Source organism: Mus musculus, chromosome 5 (genome assembly GCF_000001635.26).
Source record: "Mus musculus strain C57BL/6J chromosome 5, GRCm38.p6 C57BL/6J".
Taxonomy (NCBI): Eukaryota; Metazoa; Chordata; class Mammalia; order Rodentia; family Muridae; genus Mus; species Mus musculus.
In genome coordinates this window covers 73,510,852-73,531,310 of record NC_000071.6, presented here as the reverse complement: position 1 = coordinate 73,531,310, position 20,459 = coordinate 73,510,852, and the positions used below count along the sequence as shown (strand labels likewise).

Genomic DNA, 20,459 nt, shown 5'->3' with positions numbered 1-20,459 from the left:
CGACCTTTGGAGAAAGAAGGCAGGCACTTTGAAGGACAAGGCTATTTCAGACCACTGCTTTTTAAAGTACCTAAAAACTCTACATCTGATTTGGTAATGATACCTATAAGAGACACATAGGATCATCACAAAGAGCCCCATACTAGTCTGTATAAAATAGGAAATATAACATGTTTTTATGTAGAAAAAAAATCCAATCCAATCCCACATCTCTAAATTCAAAAAATTAAAGTTTTTGAAAAAAATTATTTCTATACTAAATCCATACTGACTTTTTTCCTTGCCATTATTTCCTAAGTAGAACATAATATATACTGGCATGGTATATAAATTATACTATATATTTAGTATTAGAAATAAAGTCTAGAAGTGATTTAGAGTAGGCAGATCTTTATAGGTCATATGATCCAAATGCTAGCTCATTGACACTAGAGACCTGAGTACTGTGGAGTTTGGTCCTCCCAGTCCTAGAACCAACGCCCAGAATGTATCATGGAATATCTATCATTTTGTTCCCTTTTTATTCTCTCTCTCTCTCTCTCTCTCTCTCTCTCTCTCTCTCTCTCTCTCTCTCTCTCTCTCTCTGTGTGTGTGTGTGTGTGTGTGTGTGTGTGTGCGCGCGCGCGCTCTGTGTGTATATGTCTATCTATGTCTGCCTACCTGCTTTCTGAGGCTCAAAGAGGGTGTAGGATCCACTTGAGCTGGTGTTGTAGATGTTATGAGTGGCATGAATGAGTGCCAGGAGCCAAGCTCAGTCCCCAGGAAGCTTTGTCCAGCCAGATTTTACCACTGATCTACACCGTCTCCCCGCCACCCCGGTCCTACGTGTTCCATCCCAGAGACTGACTATATCTCCACTTCAGCTCATGCTTGTTCTTTCATGAAATTTTTCTTTCCTGCACCTATCTTTCCCCTGAAATTCTTGCCAAAGTCACCAATAACTCCATAACTCTCCAATCCAATGGACAACTTCCATCTGTATTGTATTTGATCTCTGGAGGTTTGATGTAGCTCTTTATTCAAGAAACTCCCACAGCCTCCAGAAATGTCTTCTCATCTGGTTTCCCTCCTCTTTTGGATTCTTTGTAGGTTCTTTTGCTCATTAAAATGGATGTGTAGAGGTCAACATTAACTGCTAGTCTTTAGACCAGCTTCTATCGCCAAGACATTTTACATTATATTCATAACAGTAGCAAAATTAGTTATAAAGCAGTGACCAAGATAGTTTTATGGTTAGGGATCATCACCACAACATGAGGAAGTGTATTAAAGGGTCGCAGCGTTAGGAAGGGCAAGAACCACTGCTGTAGACTCCCATCCAAAATTCCCAACCACTGGCAGTTTAACTGCTCCAATCTCATCCTGACCAATCGACAGCATCCACTTGACCACTCTGATTCCACATCTGAAACTACATCAACCTTCTCTCCAAGCCCACTGCTACCTCACTTCACTCTCCAGCAGCACCTCAAGGTGACACCTGTCCTCCCTGTGTCAAGCCTGCATACCTAGAAACAAGCCTGGGAGTCACTCTCCTTTCTCCCTCACTAGCCAACTGATAGCAAATGCCCCACCCCTCTGTGTTACTTACTGGTGCCCCTCCTGTCCAGCCCTGGCTCAGGCTCCATTCTCTGAGACCACTGACTCATGCTGCACGTGGCCACTATGAGGTCCTCCCCAAGGAAAATCCCATGCTGGCTTAAATCCCCCAATGGCTCTTCACTACTTAAAGTCTAAGCCCAAGTTTTTAGCACATCAGCTAAGGTTCTCTATGATTCAGCAACACACAAACACACACACACACACACACACACACACACACACACACACACACACACACACGCAGGCACACAGCGGTCCCATATATTAGGCCAACAATAATGGTCCAAGCACTCAGGAAGTGGAGTCAAGATGATCAGGCGCTCAAGGTCAGCTATACAAGCAAGATGAGGCCAGCATGGGTTCTCGGAGACCTTTTCTCAAAAAACAAAATGGATGGATGGATGGATGGATGGATGGATGGATGGATGGATGGATGGAATGAGGCTCCAGAAACACCTACTGACCTACATGTGGTTTCATGATATAGGACATATGCCAGACGCCATAATGTGCTTTGTGCCTCGGCCTGTCCTCTCCTTCCCCTTCTTCCCTGGATAACTCATTCAACCACTGAGAAGGAAGCCAAGCAATCTCCCCCAACTCCTACCTCAAGCCACACTAACCATGCTCATTGTGACTCCATTCAATGCTGAGGACAGTGTCCCCATTCAGCACACTGCATTCAAGAGTACCAGCCATCTTCCCTTCCCTGAAAGCTCGGGAGAGAGACCTATTTACTCTCCTACAACAGCAGCATTAGCCTGGCTTTACTTAGAGTTTATTCAACGAGTGACGCCATAATAAGGGAATTCCCCAGAATCTTTTTGTATCCAGATCCAGTGAGCTACTGAGTCCTATGTTGCTGTTTCATCAATAACGTTTATTGGAGAAGTCACAGACTGCACTGTGGCACTGCTTGGGATACAGCAGGGGCCAGTGGGACCTCAGTCTCCCACCCCATTAAGGGAGCAGAACATCAGAGCAGTTTCAATACAGTGAAAGCACACAGTGCTCTCTCTCCAGGAGCACCTGCGACAAAGGCCTGCATCACTTCCTGCCCTGAATCAGGCCCCTTCCTCACAGTCTCAACAAAGGAAAGAAAATTTTTTCTCTGTGCTGCCATCTTCCCTTTATTTGCTCTGTCTTCCACTGTCAACTGCCATCTCTATCGAAACTTCCCTTCTTATCTGTTATTTTTCTATATTCCTTAATTTTAACTTGACCATTAGAGAAATCAAGTTTAACTTAAGGGAGGCAATATGACCCTATATTAATATATAATACAAATATCATTTAACAGTGAAGATAAAAATATTAAAAAGCAGATTTACTCTCTAAGTATCCTTGCCAAAAAAAAAAAAATCCTTCACAAAAATGTCAATGTATAGAATATATACATACTGATGTATTCGGGAAATTCTCTTTGGCCATCCATAACTTCGCAGCACTTCACCCTAGGTGAATAACCACTCGCCTATCCTTTCCACTATTTATATCCACCTCTTTTTCTTATGAAACAGCACTGGCTAGTGACCTCCAAGCAATGGCAAATAAGAGCAATGAGAAGGCACAAGCTTGAAAGCCACACTAGAAACTAGAAATGCCGTACAGAAAGCCTCCAGCAAGAGTTAGCATCTGCTGTGGCAGCACATACTGGGTCACAAGACACAAAGGCAAGTAGATCTCTGTGAGTTCAAGGCCAGCCTGGTCTAGATAGTCAGTCCTAGGACATCCAGAGCTAACAGAGAGAATTGTCTCTATTATAAAAGGACATGACTTCACTATATAGTTTATAATACTTTACTGTCAAAAGTATATTCTAAAAATAGCAAAATATAGCTTGTTAATAAATATCATTTAAAATTTGCTCACCACCCAGTCATTTAACACTGCTTTCAATCTCGTTGTCAGCAGACTGCTCACTGGGATTGTGCTGGCTACTGTATGTGTCAACCTGACACAAGCTAGGGTCATCTGAGAATAAAGACTTTTTTTTTCCATTTTTTATTAGGTATTTAGCTCATTTACATTTCCAATGCTATACCAAAAGTCCCCCATAGCCACCCACCCCCACTCCCCTACCCACCCACTCCCCTTTTTTGGCCCTGGCGTTCCCCTGTACTGGGGCATATAAAGTTTGCGTGTCCAATGGGCCTCTCTTTCCAGTGATGGCCGCCTAGGCCATCTTTTGATACATATGCAGCTGAGAATAAAGACTCTTAACCAAGAAACTGTCCCCAGAGGACTGGCCTATAGGCAAGTCTATAGGGCATTCTCATGGAAGGGGGAGGGGGAGGGAAAACAAAAAACTAAGTTGGATGGGTATGGAGGGGAGAGGATCTGGAAAGACTTAGGAGAGGGGAAGAATATGATCAAAATAAATTAAAATTGTCTTAATAAAATATATATAATAATAAAATATATAAGAATAGAGTACAGTAAGATAAAACAAAAGCTAATATCAGAATTGGACGATCAGAAGAAACTGACATCAGAATCGCATAAAACAAAAGGAAAAGAGCTCTAGAGAAGGCACAGGAATGAGAGACCACTCATCTGCCTGCTCAGGAATCCCATAAAAACACTAAACGGAAGTCCTAGGAGACACACAGAGGATGTGGTGCAGGCCCAGGCAGACCCTGGACATGCTGCCCCTGTATCTGAATTCACAGGAACTCTGACTGTGTTGGTTTAAAGAGCCTTGCTTTCTTTATGGTCTCCAATCCCCTGGCTCTTACATTTTTTCTGCCTCTTCTTCTGCAAGGTTCCCTGAGGCCTGAGGGAAGATCTGATGAATTCACCCTATTCTCTCTTTACAGATGAGGGTTCCCATGTCTCGCACTCTCTGCATTTTGTCTGGCTGTGGTCTCTGCATTTGTCCCCGTCTGCTGCAGGAAGAAGCTTTGCTGATGGTGGCTGAGCCAGGCAACTGACGTGTGAGTACAGCAGATTGTCAATAGGAGTCATTTTACTGCTATGATTTCGCTTTAGAACAGGACTATGTGGTTTTAACTTTGGTCTCTGGGCTATTTAGTTTTAAGTTCTTGTTGACACCAAGCAGTGACAGGTATGGGTTCCATCTTGTGGAGTGAGCCTTAGGTCACATCAGATATTGGTTGATTACTCCCATAAGCTCTGTGCCGCTCTTGCACTGAAATATCTTGGAAGTAGCACACCACAGTCAGAGGGTGTGTGGCTAGGTGGTTAGCTTTCTCTTTTGGTAGCATGCTGAGTACCTTTCTGTAGCAAAGACACCAGAATGTAGGGGTGAAGGTTCTATGTGGGCACCAGCTCAGCGTCTGCATGTTCAATGAGTTGTGCGTTTGTTGTCTTCAGCACTGGGACCTTACTATCAGACTGAGGAGAGCAAATTACAGTCTTAGCAATGGCCTGGGTTGTCTGAGGATTCCCATGGACCCTTCAGCCAACATCAGTTACATGTAATTCAATCCCTGGCCTAGAGCTTCATTTGGTGACAAGAGATAGCCAGTTAGGGTTCTATTTCCTCCATCATTGGCAACTTTATCTAGATCACTTTCATATGTGAATATGCTTTAGGAAGCTTCCACTGTGTTAGGACTCCATATTATCCCTCAAATAGTCCTTAATTTTTAGCTGTCTCCCCCATGTTTCCTTACGGGAAGACCTAGTTCACTGTGGGTGGTACTGCCTCTGTAAGGTGGTCCCGGGTGCTCTGCTCCAAAGCCTCTGAATAAATTCCTGCCCTGCCTTCCCTCCGCGATGGATTGAACCTGAAAGTCCTAAGTTTCTCCACAAGTTGCTTTCAGTCACGGAGTGTATGATGCAAATAAACAGAGAGGGATTATGGATATATTTTAGAGTAAACCCGTCAGTTCCTCTCTAGAATTAAGAGAATAGCTTTTTTCAAGCAAGGATGTGCCTCACACAAACACACCATTGATCAAGCAGGGTGGTCTGAAGGTAGAGCGGGAGGAAGACGTATGGCGACAAAAGCATCTGTATTTAAATAATGAGTTGTGCGATGCCCTGGCTTACTCGGCATTGGAGGGAAACTGGGAAATGCAGATTCTGAGAAAAGTCAAGAAGCTAAGTGGTGGCCCCCACTTCCCTGCCCCTTAAACAGGGGTCTAACTAAACACATCTAACTTTTCCTGACAGCCCAAGGCCCTCAAGCTGAAGTTCTCATAATAGTACCAGGACATCTCACTGCAGTAAGAGGCTTTCCTTGGGTCTCTTTCGTGGTTTTTAACATATCTTCCCAAAAGACGCTTTCATATTTTTATGAATGCCCACTTTAGTATTTTACAAATTTTCATAAATATAAAATATTTTATATAGTCTATAAAAAATTTTAAAATACATTTTATACTGTTTCCTCCTGGTCTCTAATCCCATTTTGTTTTGTTTTGTTTTGTTTTGTTTTGTTTTTTCCTTTTTTTCCTTTCATGGACCAAAAGACAAATACAGAACTTAACTCAAAATAGCCTAAGAACTTATAGTCACAGTTTACATAAATAACATGGCCTACGCATGTGAGCTATATTGGAGCACTGTTTAAACAATAAATAAAAAAATTTTAAAACCTGTAAAAAACTACCCTGACTTCTTATTGTTAAGTTGACTTCAGAAATTAGAAGGTATCTGATAAACTGTTAATATAAAATTGAGTATTTCCATTTTTCAGAAGGACTTGAAACTAAACTCTGCCTTTTCCCTGAGCCAATCCTATGTCCAAATTAGAATAAGGAATAAATGTCCAACCACAGACACTAGGAGGAGGGAGTCCCAGAGGAAAGGGTTTATTTACTGAATGTCTGGAATCAGTGACTGAGTTTACACTGGTCTGGAAAGCTGAGAAACTCCAACTTAGCACGTGTTAAACCATGCTGGCCTTGGGCTACGGGCTCCACGGAGCAACAATAGAACTGGAGTCTCTGGACTAGAGATCACTCATAGGAACCCTTCTACCCAAGGCCCTACTCTGCCCACCCTCACTTCAGGTTAAAAGGCAGGGAGAGTGCTTTTACCCTCAGCCCAAACCAGCACACTTGCTCCAGGGCCTCACAGCCTTCACCTACAGACTCATGACAGTGCACACCCAAGTCCACCGTGGTGCCTCTCACAGCCTATGACCAACTGCTCTTCTAGGACATGTTTCCTAGAGAGAGGGAATGTGGTGCCAAAGAAGGCTTTTAGTCAACCCAATCTGAAGGCACTTTTCCTACTGATAAGGCACAAAAGAAGAAAAGGATAAAGTGGGGGAGGGTGTAAGGGACTAAGAACACACAGACAAACTCACCCACACACACTCTGCAGGGATGAGTGTCTATAGTTGCCCAGCAGGGACCCCAAGGAAGCTAAAGAATGTGGCTGTACTTTTAATTCCAAAATGTCAGCTTCTGAAGTCAAAGAAAAGCAAGCAAGATGGCAATTCCATCCTGCCCTCTTAAAAAAAAACAAACAAAAAAAACCTTTTTTTCATCTGCATTTAAAGAAAAACATACACTCAAAAAATTACTATACCAGGCTTTGTTTAAATTTTCCATTTTATAACGTATTTTCATGGAGATAAATGTGACCCAATATAGGCCACCAAATATCCTCCTAACTCAGTAAGAATGTGGAACAGCTCTTCATTCACTCAGCCTTTTCTACACCCGTGGAAACTGTCAATCACTTGTACATCCAACTAGGAATGCCTTCAAAGATACATGTTCTAATGAAGCATGAAAAGAGATACACTCCAATACCAGGAAGCCTCTCCATGCTCATGCCCTGCACACAAAATCCAGCTGGGACTTTACCAGGTGTACAGAAGCTCTTCACAAACATGAAACGCTAAGTGAAAACTAAGGAAGTTGGGGCTGTGTCCTTTCAACAACACTGGCCCCCACCCCCATATGCACACAAAAAATTCTCCCAGCATATGTCTACAAAGCCCAGCACCTGGTCCCCGTGGTCAGTCTCTCAACAGAATAAAGAGTCCAGTGAGAGCAAGGGAAACAGAAAATCAACCTTTATACTCGAAGTGGGACAAGTTATGACAACTTCCTGCAGAAGTGCAGAGAAGGCCAAAAAGCTGCTGTCATTCAGGAGCCCCAGCCTGGATCTCACTGGTCAGCAACAGTCGATAGGGAGTAAACAGAAGGGAAGTGAAGAACGCAGGGGACAGCAGAGATTATCAAGCAGCAGGCAAGGGATGTCAGAGAGAAGAGCATGAATGAGCTGCTCCATTCATTTCTAAGTAAGACAACCAGAGACATGTGGGACTCGGTCTAGAACTAAGACTGGTGATACAAACGTGGGTGTGAAGGCTGTTCAAACAGTCAAGATAAAGTTCAACGGTCAGGTTGAAAAGGCCTAAGATATGGTGAGGAAGACGGAAGGTCAGAAAACCTCCGGCTAGACGAGATTCTCTCTCAGTCTCTTAGCACCAGGCACAGACCACAAGGCCCAGGCTGCAACGCACCATCACCAGTCACAGAAAACTGCAAAAACGTAACTCCACCTTAAGACATTTTAAAGGACAAAGTAACCATTTCTGCCAGATGATCTTCCAAAATAGAGACTCTGGGTACAAGGAAACCCCACTGCACCATGATGAGGTTCAAAACAGCAATGCTTATTTTAACTTAGAGGCTTAACCAAGTAATTACCCATTATCAGTACTCTAACTAGGTTTTGTAGCCAGTGAGAGGTTGCTCCCAAGGGCATTTCATCTTTTCAGTTCCAGTCTAGAGTTCTCAATTCTTGGGTTTAGCTGCTGGCTATAAATAGGGTATTAGTGATGGGCTCCAACTACATCCTTCTTTTGTTCTAACTCTGTCACCAGCTCTGACCCTATCCAGCTCACGTGTGCACACACACACACACAAAATCTAAAAGTACATGCTTTAAAATTCTGTAATCTCTTCTAAGATGAGATTAATAAGACCCTTATTTCCCTAAGGATCGGTTTTATATGACACAGGTCATTACCTACCTGCATATTCATAAAACCACTCCAGGCACCGCTTACTGGAGAAAGCCTCTTCTTCAGTCTTTATTCTAGTTGACTCGTATTTCCTATACATGCTACAAATTGAAAAAGCATCTTTATGTTATTTAAAGACACTGGGTTCAAGTAGCAGGTAATTTTCACTTTGGCCTAAATCAGCTGTCCATTCCACCAAGGCATAAGTATACTTTAAACATTCTACTTCCTGCATTTTTAAGCATTAGCAGTTTCATAACTAGTACTGAAATACACCCAATACTTTAATAAAGAATTAAACAGTAAGTACCTAATACAACTATCTTATCAATAATCAATTAGAATTAAATAGATTAGTTATTTAATAAACTTTCCTCTGCCTCACAACCTAGAATTCAGTATAGAAAGATTTTAAGTAAAATATGGCAAGAAATTAGGCATTAAAAATGATCCTTTAAAAACATTAATTATTCCTATCTCTCTATCAAGTTCTGATTTCTGTGTCATGAGTTAAGCACAGGCACAGGCTAAGGAGGAATTTGCCAGTAATGATGCCAGAAAACCTTACACAAATGAAGAGAAACATCGACTCATGCCCAATATTCTAGAACAAAATTAATCCAGGTGCAAGGCTGAAAAAAAAACCATCTCTCTGGTGACTCCTGTATTACCACAACCCTTTCGCCTCAGGAGAGAGAGCAGATCCCTGGCTCCTAGTTCTCCACTGTAAGCCTGCTAGGCAGCAGGGTTGGGGACACTGAGTGACAGAGCAGTACTGCAACGCTGGAGTCCCCCATCCTGTGATGCCCGAGGAGAGCTTCCCACATAGGGAGACAGGGGCAGGGGTTTCCAACTGTGAGTTAGGTACAAAACATGTACACAGTTTAACCTATCACATATACCCAGGTATATTAATATCTACAGGTATAATTTTCATTTGTATAACAACGTAAGATCTTAAATAATTCTCTTAGGAATTTACCTGAACATTTACTTGAGAGTGACCTGCGCAGACCTCTGACAGAAATGCTGACATCTACTACCTCTAGATGCTGCTGGTGGAAAATATCAAGTTATCAAAACTACAAACCCCAAGTTCTCGTTCTCCTACACAAGCTAAGGGCTCAAAGAGAAAGGGATAAAAGCACTCCTCTCTTAGCTCAGAGCCTGTTACTCATCAATAAACTTGAAGTTCTCTGGTATGGCAGCATTAAATTAAGAATTCTCTATAAATAAAATTTGCCCAAAACCATACAATGGAACAATAATGCAGCAGCTAAAAGAAACAAAATATTGGTGCACATTATCATACAGATGAGCCTCAAAAAACATCTCACTAACTAAAAAGACAGGAAACACAGAAGACCGCTTAGACAAAACACTGTGACAGCGAGCCTAGGCTGCCCCAAAGTACAAGAGCAACTGGCTGGGATGGTGGAAATGTTCCAACACTGGCTTGTAAGGACAGTCTGTACAACTCAGTAACTTAAAAGCACACTGAATTAGACACTTAGAATGTATCGACTTGATGGATCTAAATAAAGTCATTAAAAGGCCAAGAATCAGACTCAAAAACTTCACCTAACTGCCAATGCTTAAACTGGCTTTTCCATAGCACAGTATCATACCAAATTATGCTGAAGAAAAAAAAATACAACACAGATACCTACATGAATGTGAGAATTTATCAGTTCCCCGATGCAACGTACTTAGCTTTGTAAAATTGAAAACCACTGGCCAGAAGACAGCTGGTGATTATCTCAGAAGCCACTCTCGTCTCCTGGATAACATTTGCTGCTGAGATTATATTCAATTTTGCTGCCATCTCTGCTCCTCCAACTGGGTTGAAACAAATGAAGCATGACAGCAAGAAAGAAACCAAACTCATCTAACTCCCTCCACTTAAAGAGGAACACTGCAGTCCAAGGATGAAACGACCCACACAGCAAACAGAAATGGAGAAAGAAAGAAACATGAAGAAAAGGCACGACATAAAATTTGACATGTGAAAAAAGAAAAAGTTAAGGTCAAAGGCAAAAACAATAAAGATACCTAAGAAAAACATGAAAAGCATGGCGTTCTTGGCATCACCATGGTTAACATGTAACCTGTCTGAGTAGTAAATAGCCTTGTTTTTCAGTTTTCATTAAATTCTCGGCCCTATGAGAAGAAACTTTGACTGGCTGACAATCTGGGAGGACACTCAAAGAAGCTGCCTCGCTCTGGCGATGTGGCTACAGCTAGTGAGACCCTCTCTGAAGGACAGACACCCAGTACTCTATATGACAGGCTATGCCAGCCAGGCTTCAGTAGAAATAAACTGATGTTCCACCCAAGTTCCAGAAAATCAATCGATTAGATGAAACTAATTTCTAATGACTCAGATTGCCTATTTTCTTTCTTAAATACAAACCGAGACATAAAATAAGCATCATAAAATAATTATACTTTGAAGAATCACCTATAGAATCAGAGGATTCCGGCCCACCTGCACGCTCTGGGTCAGTGGCCTTTGCACCCTACCTGTCATGCCTGCTTTTTTTTGCAGATAAGTCGTCTCCAGAGGCAGGTCTTCTCTTTTTCCTGGGTGGCATCACTTTGCTAAAGCAGTCCGAAGAACTGCAAGAGCGCAGGCTTCCTACGGAACAAATTTGGAGCACACAAAATTGAGACATGGCACACGCAATACTTCCAAACAGAGTCACCACTAAATAACTAACCCCAAGGCCTACCTGCCCCGTGAAGTGGTTAGACATCATCAGTCAGTACCATTACACAGAGAAGCAAGTTTTAGTTTCTCCTTTAGGAAAATAGTCTAGTCAAGAAATAAACCTTCCATTACACAAATAAATAATCCCCACCACCCTCCCCCAGCAGAAGCAGAGGTGAGCTTCACTGTCAAGGTGGCACTCAGGAAAATCACTTCTTACACGGCAATGTCCTTCAAGACAGTCTTCCCGTCACAGACACGCACTTCATGAGGCAAAGCAGACTAAACAGCAACCCTACCTAGAACACACACAAGCACACTTGTCTGAACACAGGTTTCAAGGGATATTGGGTGGGGAGGGCGGGGGGGCTGGGAGGTGGGCAGAAATCTGACTTTAAAACAGAAGTCTCATGTCAACTGTTCCCTGTTTCTGCCACTTGCAAATGACTGCCTCCTTCAACTAGGGCTCATGTGAGGAAGTGTAACTGTAACTTAGAAAGGGTATGAAAATCTGGCGATAGTATCACCGACATATCCATAGGGTTCCAGACTCTGTTTTCAACCCTTGCATGGACACACTCAGTCACGCTCCTAATGTAAAGGACTGTGAAGAAAGAGGCACAACTGAGAAGAGAAGGCCGGACCCAGGAGAGTGGCCGTCTCACTGAAGACACTGAGACCGTGATTAGAAGATATTAGATACCCTGTACGAGTACCACTGGACACAGTGCTCAATTCTCACAAGAGCCCCACACACGATAGGCAATGGTAATTCTCTACATAACAGCTTGGAGAAGCCACAGCTCAGGCATCTGGCAACTTTCTAAGATCTCTAAAATGGTTAAAAGGCTGTGGATAGCCCATGCTGCAAGCATCCAAGGCTACAGCAACCCACGGTCAAAGTCAGCTTTCCAGCTAACACTGTAGCATGGGCAACTGCTCGCCTACTTTAGGCATCTTATTCTGTCACCATTTGAAGAATGGTAAAGGTATCTCTCTTGTTGATTCTCTCACAATTATCATGAAGACAAGCAACCATTCGGCAAACATTTGAAGACACACTGTGTGTAGGTGTGTGCAGCCTAATGGTAAGGGAACTCGAGTGGTCAGTGCAAAGCCAGCTCTCGCCCACCATCAGCTATAAGCTCTGTAACCCCTAACCCTAGAAAGTACAGCTATTCCAGAGGCCAAAAAGGAAGGTTAACAACCTGGAAGAACACAGGAAAAGGAAGTTACCAACTTCTATGATGTCTCAGAAGTCATAGGAGAGCCTAGGGTGGGAGCAGTGGCTCTATGGCCACATGAAGGCTGGCCGCTGTGTGAGATGGCTCAAGCTACATTTAGTAGTCAAGAGCTAGGATGGGGGCCAGATCACAGTCAGCTGGGAGGTGTGACAAGCCAGGCAAGAGTGGTCAGCAGTCAGAGCCACGACCTACTGAGAGCAATGATGAGCTGGAGCCAAACCTGGCTCACTCTCAGGCTTATACCGCTCTACTACATTTCAGGGTCTCCCATATGGACTCAAGTCCTCAGCCCATCCTGGACAGTCCCTGGACAGAGCCTGGCTGCTCCCTTAGCCCAGACCTGATTTCCAGCAGGTTTAGGCAGATCCCAGCTACCTTACCTGGAGCCTAACTACATCTGTCCTAGAGTGAAAAGTTCCTCAGAGATACAAAGCTTGCCCTACCTCTCACAACAGCAGCTGAGAACAGGAAAAGAGCCAGAGAGGGTGCTGCCTACCACCCGACACACTCAATTCACCTTCCTTACAGAGAAGTCTCCAGTTCTCAAACCACATCCCACCGTGTGCCAAGGTTCAACCACTGCATTGACCTAAGCTTCCAAGGACTATGAGCCTCGAAGATGAGGCTAACCTTGCTTACCGATGCTTGGCGCCCTAACTGTATAGCCTGAGGCAGAGTCCAGAACTGGGGGTATGCCTACTGTTGCAGTGGGCTTCCACTGGCCTGGAGAGACACATACATGAGGGAAAGGCAGTTCCTTCCCAGAGAATCTGGTCTATCAGCAGCCTTTCCCTCACATGGTATTTACAGAACACAGGAAAACACACTTGTCTCCTCAGTCCATGAGGAAGGAGCACTTGAAAATAATGTCTCCTCCCTCCAATAAACCATAATTCATTTGCTCCTTTAGCACCTGCTTCTCAGACACAGCAACACCATGTCTGCTTTCACCGACCCTACTCACCACAGTAGCACATCTTTGAAAGCACACAAACATCAACCAATCTCCTTACATGGTTTTCTTACTGAGTGTCTTAGTTTGTGTTTCATTGCTGTGAAGAGACACCATGACCACGGCAACCCTTACAAAAGAAAACATATAACTGGGGCTGTCTTACAGTTTCAGAGTTTTAGTCCATTATCATCATGGTGGGCAACAGAGCAGCAAACAGGCAGATATGGTGCTGGAAAAGGAGCTGAGAGTTCTACGCCTTGAACCATAGGCAGCAGCAGGAGGAGAATGTGTACCACACTGAGCATAGCTTGACCTCAAAGTCCATCCCCACAATGACACACCTCCTCCAAGGCCACACCTCCTAACAGCGCCATTCCCTCTGGGCCAAGCATTTAAACACGTGAGTCTACGGAGTCATACCTAGTCAATCCATTACACCGAAGCTTTCATCTCTAAGTTTTACAAACCATTTCTTTTCTCATATCTGTGTAGACCTTGCTCATATCCTCAAGTTTGGCACCTTACTTTATTCAAAACTTTTATTTCCTAGCTAGGAGACATGACTTTGTTTTAGATCTTTCTGCTCTAAGTATTTTCATAAGTGAATAACTGTTACTGGCCATTTTCCACAAATATGCCATGACTACTCTCTGATGACCACTATTCAAGTACTCTGCCCTGCCCCTGCACAGCTGCCTCACAAGACAGATGGGGAAGATACAGACTCACAGAGAATTTCTCAGGCTATGGAGAAAGCTGTTCTGCATGTTTACAATTTACCAACAAGACCTGCGGCTTGGGGTCAGCCGCATACAGAAGTTCTGCCGAACATCCACCTGCTGCCTCCTCCGCTCTTCCCTTTGCTGGCAAATCCAACCACTAGGACTTCCTAAAGTGCATCGTGGACAGGAGTACTCAAGGCCTATTGTTAGCCTGTGCTCACTCACTCAGGAGGCTGAGGCAGAAAGGAGACAAGTTCAACATGGGCTACCGAAGGAAGTTAAAGATTAAGACAGAGTCTCAACACAACAACAACAACAATACAGGAAAGGGAAAGAAAAAGCACATCCTTGTTTGTGGTTTCCTGTTGGTTCGCTCATAATATATACAGCAGATGTAATAATTTATAATAGTGAAATACACTTTACTCAATTCCATACACAAGGATTCACTGAACAAATGTGTTCATACAACGCGCATAAATTGAGGTGCTTAAAGTCAGAGCATTTCCAGATACTGAAACACCTGAGTAGTTACTGCGCCAAAGCTCCCAGTCTACCTCACCAGTCATCAGCAAGACTGACTTCATGTTCACTGGCAGGAAGAGAACATGCTCCTTAAAACGACTGAGAGAACTCTGTTTACAATTTAAAAATGTTTACATCTAAATGAATGTTCTACAAATTCTTATGTATTTCTATCAATAAATTTAGCCCTCCAAGCTTAGATACGTACTTTACCCCCATTTAATTATACCTTAACAGAAAATAAAATCCGAAAGTAGATAATACAAGCAAGAATTCCTATGAATTTACTTACTTCAGAAAACAGGCTACTACCCACATGACATTCTAGGTGGAGGGGGTACAAAGCCACAGCCTGAGGGTACAAACACAGCACTTCTTCTTACAGCATGGGGTTAGGACCTCAGTAAGGACAGGCAAATGCTCTATTGCTGACCAGCATCCCAGCCCTTGAGCTTTCTGAGACAATGTCTTGCTACGTCTCAGGCTGGGTCAGGCTGCCCTTGAACCCTCATCCCGTCAGCCTCAGCCTCTAGAATGCTGGGACTGCAGACACAGGTTTCTTCTAAATAGTGTGGCATTTAAATAATCACTAAAGAGACAATAACAATAAAATTTAGGGCCAGCAAGACAGCACATGCAATAAACAAATTTGTCACAAAACCTTGGCAACCTGACCTTGATTTCAAGGAATTCACATGAAGATGGAAAGAAAGAACCTATTCCAGATAGTTCTCTGAGGACACACACATACACTCACACAAGCACAATTTTAAAACCCAATTGTTTTTTGCCTGAAAGTTCGAATTCGTTTTATTTAGTATTTCAAGAGAAAACTTCTATCTTTTTAATTAAGCCAATTACTGTAGCCTTTCTTCCCACGTTCAACAGTTTAAAATACTGCTGGCATTTTTTAGTAGGTCTATTTTAGTATTTTAGTATTGTCTCAGAAAATCAAGTTTTAAAGACAACTTGAGGTCACCTGGATAAGCCAAAGGCCTTTGATTTAGTTTACCCATCCTACTGGCAGTTTACCTTGGGACATGAATTCACCAGTGGGTACCTGAGTCGGGTCTTCTGGCTCCCTGTAACCACCGGACATTATAAGCTTCAGCAAGAATCCCAGTAGAGAGGATTTCCCATAAGACTTGGCAACTTGTATGCCCAGTCTCTATTCATTCCCAAGCAAGAGGACAAGGCTATTTCTGATTAGCCTCATTTTGGTTAGCCTGCTGTCTCAGTTCATGACACTGAGTGCGGCTCATTCTGCCCTGTCAAGAGTCTTCACTCCACTGAGTGAACTCACTCAATGTCAGAGATTTCACAGTTTTGCCTGATAAATACATAGCAGTCTTAGACATCTCACCAGTACATAGGATTTTATTGCATTATCTTGAACACATCAGTGAATTACCCATTCATATAAAACTAGTAACTTTTTTTTAAGATTTATTATATGTAAGTACACTGTAGCTGTCTTCAGACACTCCAGAAGAGGGTGTCAGATCTCATTACAGATGGTTGTGAGCCACCATGTGGTTGCTGGGATTTGAACTCAAGACCTTTGCAAGAGCAGTCAGCACTCTTAACCACTGAGCCATCTCTCCAGCCCAAAACTAGTAACCTTTAAATGAACCAAATGTTCCTACTTTATTTAAGACAAAAGAAATGCCCTTTATCTCTAAGTAAGAGGGACTCCGGCACGTACTGTTATTTTTCCTGACGTTTTCTTCTTTCCTCTGTGCTTTTCTCTTGTTCACCATTTCTCTATTTTCGAGCTACTTTTGCTCAGACTCATCTCCCTATCTGTCCCATGGAAGATCAGGAGCACAAGGCAGCACATGAGATGTTCCGCCTCTGAAATGGCCTTGGCTCTACTGCACATAATGCTTAGCGCTCAGATTCCCAAGTGCTGGACCAAGACAGTCCAAGGAAACACCTGCTCATATCTCCAAGCCTCCGGCTCTCTGCCTAACGTCTACAGTGTACACTGGAGAGCAGGAAACACAGCAGGTGCCTTAGCCAGGTGTGGAACTGTGGTGACGGACTGGTAAACAAGCCCTGCTCAGGGGGTCCTACAAACATAAGGGCATGAGTTTAGATCCCCAATCCACATACAAAGGTAAGCATGGTTGCATGTGCCCCAGAGGAATAGACAAAGACAGGCAGATCTGAGTGCTTGCTGGCCAAGGGAGTCTAGCCAAAACCAGTGAGCTCAAGGTTCATTGAGACTGTTTTAAAAAATAGGGTGGAGAAGCAAGTGAAGACATCTTAATGTCAACCTCTGGCCCCTACACGATCACCCAGTGTACTTACACACACATTTATACATCAGTACACACACACACACACATATATACATACACACATATATACATACATACACACACCATACACACATACTCTCTCTCTCTCTCTCTCTCTCTCTATATATATATATATATATATATACATATATACCATACATGCATGCATATACATATATATATACACTCACACACACACATACAATACACATGCACAAGACAACAGACTCACCAAAATATATATGGTATATGTATACAATACACACACACACACACACACACACACATATATATATATATATACCATATACAAACATATTATATATATATATATATATATATACATATATATATATATATACTCACACACATACACACACACATATATATGTATATACACACACACATATACACACACACCATGAGCACACATACAGGTGAGCACACATAAGCCATGAGCACACACACATCATGAGCACTAATCAACACAGTCCAGGCACTGTGGTATGGCAGTGACCACACTTCAGACACAGCTGTGGACCAAAAGGCAAACAGAACAAGGGCCAAACACCCTTTCCTCCATTACTGTTCTTAACTGAAACTTAGTTATCATGTTGCCATTTTCTTTGATTGTTTGTTTGTTGTTTTTGTTTTTCAAGACAGGGTTTCTCTGTATAGCCCTGGCTGTCCTGGAACTCACTCTGTAGACCAGGCTGGCCTCGAACTCAGAAATCTGCCTGCCTCTGCCTCCCAAGTGCTGGGATTAAAGGTGTGCACCACCACTGCCCAGCTAATATTGCCATTTTCAAGTTTAACACTTAGATATGAAATTACTTAGTAACAATTACTGATTTAAATCTAAACTCCAAAATTAACTATATAATATTTACAAGCCAGAGGTGTTGTTACCATAGCTAAGATAATCTTAAGAGTTTTACTAATACAAAATTCTATTTTAAAAACTAAAACTACCCCAACTCTTAAGTTTAAAAAGAAAATCTTCACAACCACTGGCAGCTTCAAGCAGAGAACTGTGGCTTTCTCCTTAATTATTAACTTGACCCTAGACATTTTATTCCAGAATTACTGAAATAGCTGAGAGTTAGACTCAAGCAAATGTACATCAGGAGGCTGGGCTAGAATGTGTGACATGTGCGTGAACTGGACAACTAAGCAGCGATTTAAAAAAGAGAACAGAGCCTTTCTTATTTAATGTGCTACTCAAAACGGACTGCTTGCCCTGGACCTCCTCAGCACGCCCGCCTCAGTCTGTGCCCCTGTCTCATATTCCCACGAACAGACGTCCTGTCTGGTCTGAGAGCCAGAGAAAGGATGCTGAGCAGAGAGCCAAGCTGCTCTGAGATGCAGCCATTCCAGCGGAGCGGGAAGTTGTTCTCCATTACAGGGCCAGTAGAAAGCACACAGCAGGTGTACCAGCCTGGACCCTGTGAGAGCTGACTGAGAGCCAGTACTTTCCAGCCGACTACTTCTTCAACCTCCACCTCATGGTTGAAGTTCAACTAACTCTGAGTCAGTCTGGGGAGAAGATGAGGATGAGACCACGCAATAACAATCTACCATTAAATAAAAATGTAAAAACCATGGATGCGTCAGAAGACACAACATGTGTGAAAGTTAATCTGGGAGAAAAAAAGAATATAGAGAGTAGTGCTGAGCAGAGTGATAGACTGGGAGAGCGAAGACCACCAAGTTTCACTCCCTTCACTTTGGCACTGCTCAAATGTCTTCACCAAGCTGTGGCCTGAATGTGTCACTTCAAAACTCATCCCTGACATCAAATCCCCAAAGTGTTGGAATGGAGAACTGAAATCTGTGGGGCTGACTGGGTAATGGGCTGAAACCCCAAGGACTGAGAATGAACCTTTATAAAAGAACCCTGCAGGGAGCCCCCACTCCTCCAGGGCCCCTCACCAGACAGCAATCTGTCACCTGCCTCTCCAGCCTCCAGAACTGAGAGTCAGACAGGACTATTTATAAGATACTTGCTCTAGGGTGTTGTAACAGCAGCCTGAATCAGCTAGCATGGAGCTGTAGTGATTTTCTATTTTACAGTACATTTAAAAGATTTTTGACACAAGTTTTGTAACCTAACTGGCTTAGAGAAGTGGTTCTCCAAGTCTGGTCCCCTAGTTGGCTGCATCATGACCTAGGTGCTGGTCAGATGGGCAAACACCGAGACCACACCCTGAATTTACAGCTGGGGGCTGAACTAAGGCAATCACTGCGCTGCTTAAACCCTGAGGACCTCAGGGCCAAAGCACAGCTTTAAGATCTCCACTTTCCCACCCCATTAGGTCTCAAACCTAGGACAAAGGGCTAACTGAGATGCCTTATAAAAGCTGACACAGTCTACCAGATTCTCCCAGCAGGTTACAGGGTCCTCCTGACTGGTATACCCCAACCCTACCCTAAACTTCCTTACCCAGGGACTAGGCTAGGCTGCCCCTCCCTCTGCTGCGCTTCCCTATATAACCCAGCCATTCTGGCTGCTATCTGTCTTTTGGCCTCTTGCCCTCTTTGCCAGTGCTTCTGGTTCCCCCCTCTTGAGCTCTCTCCCCCAACCCCTCTCCTCTCATGGCCCAGTTCAGTTAGCAGGTCATGTTCAGTCTGGACCCTTCTGGATGCTTCTGGGTATGCTCTTCCTCATAGCTACAACAAACCTTCACTACCACACCTAGGAGCAGTCAGGTACTCCACTTACGTCTTTCAATTCACTCAGGACTGCTCAGGACAAAAACACAAACACCTTCCCAAGTTTCAAACCACTCTGGCCTGTAAGTGACACACACCTTTCCAGGGCCTTTCAGCCAGAGCCGAGATGCTTACTTAAGGAAAAGGACTGCTCCTTGAAAGCTACTGGAAAAATCTGCAGGCCCTTTGAAGAAATCAGACAGCTAGCTATCATAATCCTGCACCTCAGGAATAGAGCCCCTGCTGGGAAGGAGGAGCCTTCTTACCCCAGTCCTCAAGAGTGGCAACTTGTTAACTGAGGGCACTGGGGGAGCGGGAGGGGCTGGTAGAGCATCCGCGGCCGCGGCCACCGCGTCCCTTGCACAATCACATCTCAGCACGGTCACTTAAATGTCAGTAGTGTTATTTGCATTTACCTGTTTGGTGATCGTCTTGGCCAACGTCTTCTGTCAGATTCTGTAAGAAATATGATCGTTAACACCAAGAAATCGCACATCCTACGGTAAGCACGAAAACTCAGTATTGTCATAAGCGCGTGATAACCACAGTGTAAGTCTTTTATCAAACAGGCCTGCACAGAAGGACTGCTTCCCGGCTGGAGACTGTATCTTTAAAGACTGACTTACCAGCTTGTTAAGGGTATGGTAGATCTTATGAATGCTTGCCAGTGTTGAGAGATGAGAGTTCAGCTGAAAGTCTGTAAAAGAGAAGGGAGAAAAGAAATCAGGGTT

The 20,459-nt window shown here is 43.4% G+C and overlaps 1 protein-coding gene across 18 annotated transcripts in view; it reads right to left on the bottom strand.

Moving 5' to 3' along the window:
• The window catches only part of Dcun1d4 (DCN1, defective in cullin neddylation 1, domain containing 4 (S. cerevisiae)), a 79,785-nt gene that overhangs the window by 29,484 nt on the left and 29,842 nt on the right, over positions 1–20,459 (bottom strand). For 15 of the 18 annotated variants that reach the window (XR_376792.3, NR_153313.1, XR_003955569.1 and 12 more), the window contains 4 exons: positions 20,355–20,425; positions 20,145–20,184; positions 11,081–11,195; positions 8,567–8,658 (listed from right to left, as the gene is read on the bottom strand). Coding sequence is in view for 15 of the 18 variants with exons in the window: in XM_006503626.3 (XP_006503689.1) it covers positions 8,567–8,658; positions 11,081–11,195; positions 20,145–20,184; positions 20,355–20,425 (318 nt within the window). In the remaining 3 variants the exon portion in view is untranslated. Of the gene's footprint in view, positions 1–8,566; positions 8,659–9,539; positions 10,397–11,080; positions 11,196–11,487; positions 11,567–20,144; positions 20,185–20,354; positions 20,426–20,459 lie in introns of all 18 variants that reach the window. The other 3 variants (XM_030254026.1, XM_017320580.2, XM_030254028.1) reach the window with 3 other exon arrangements.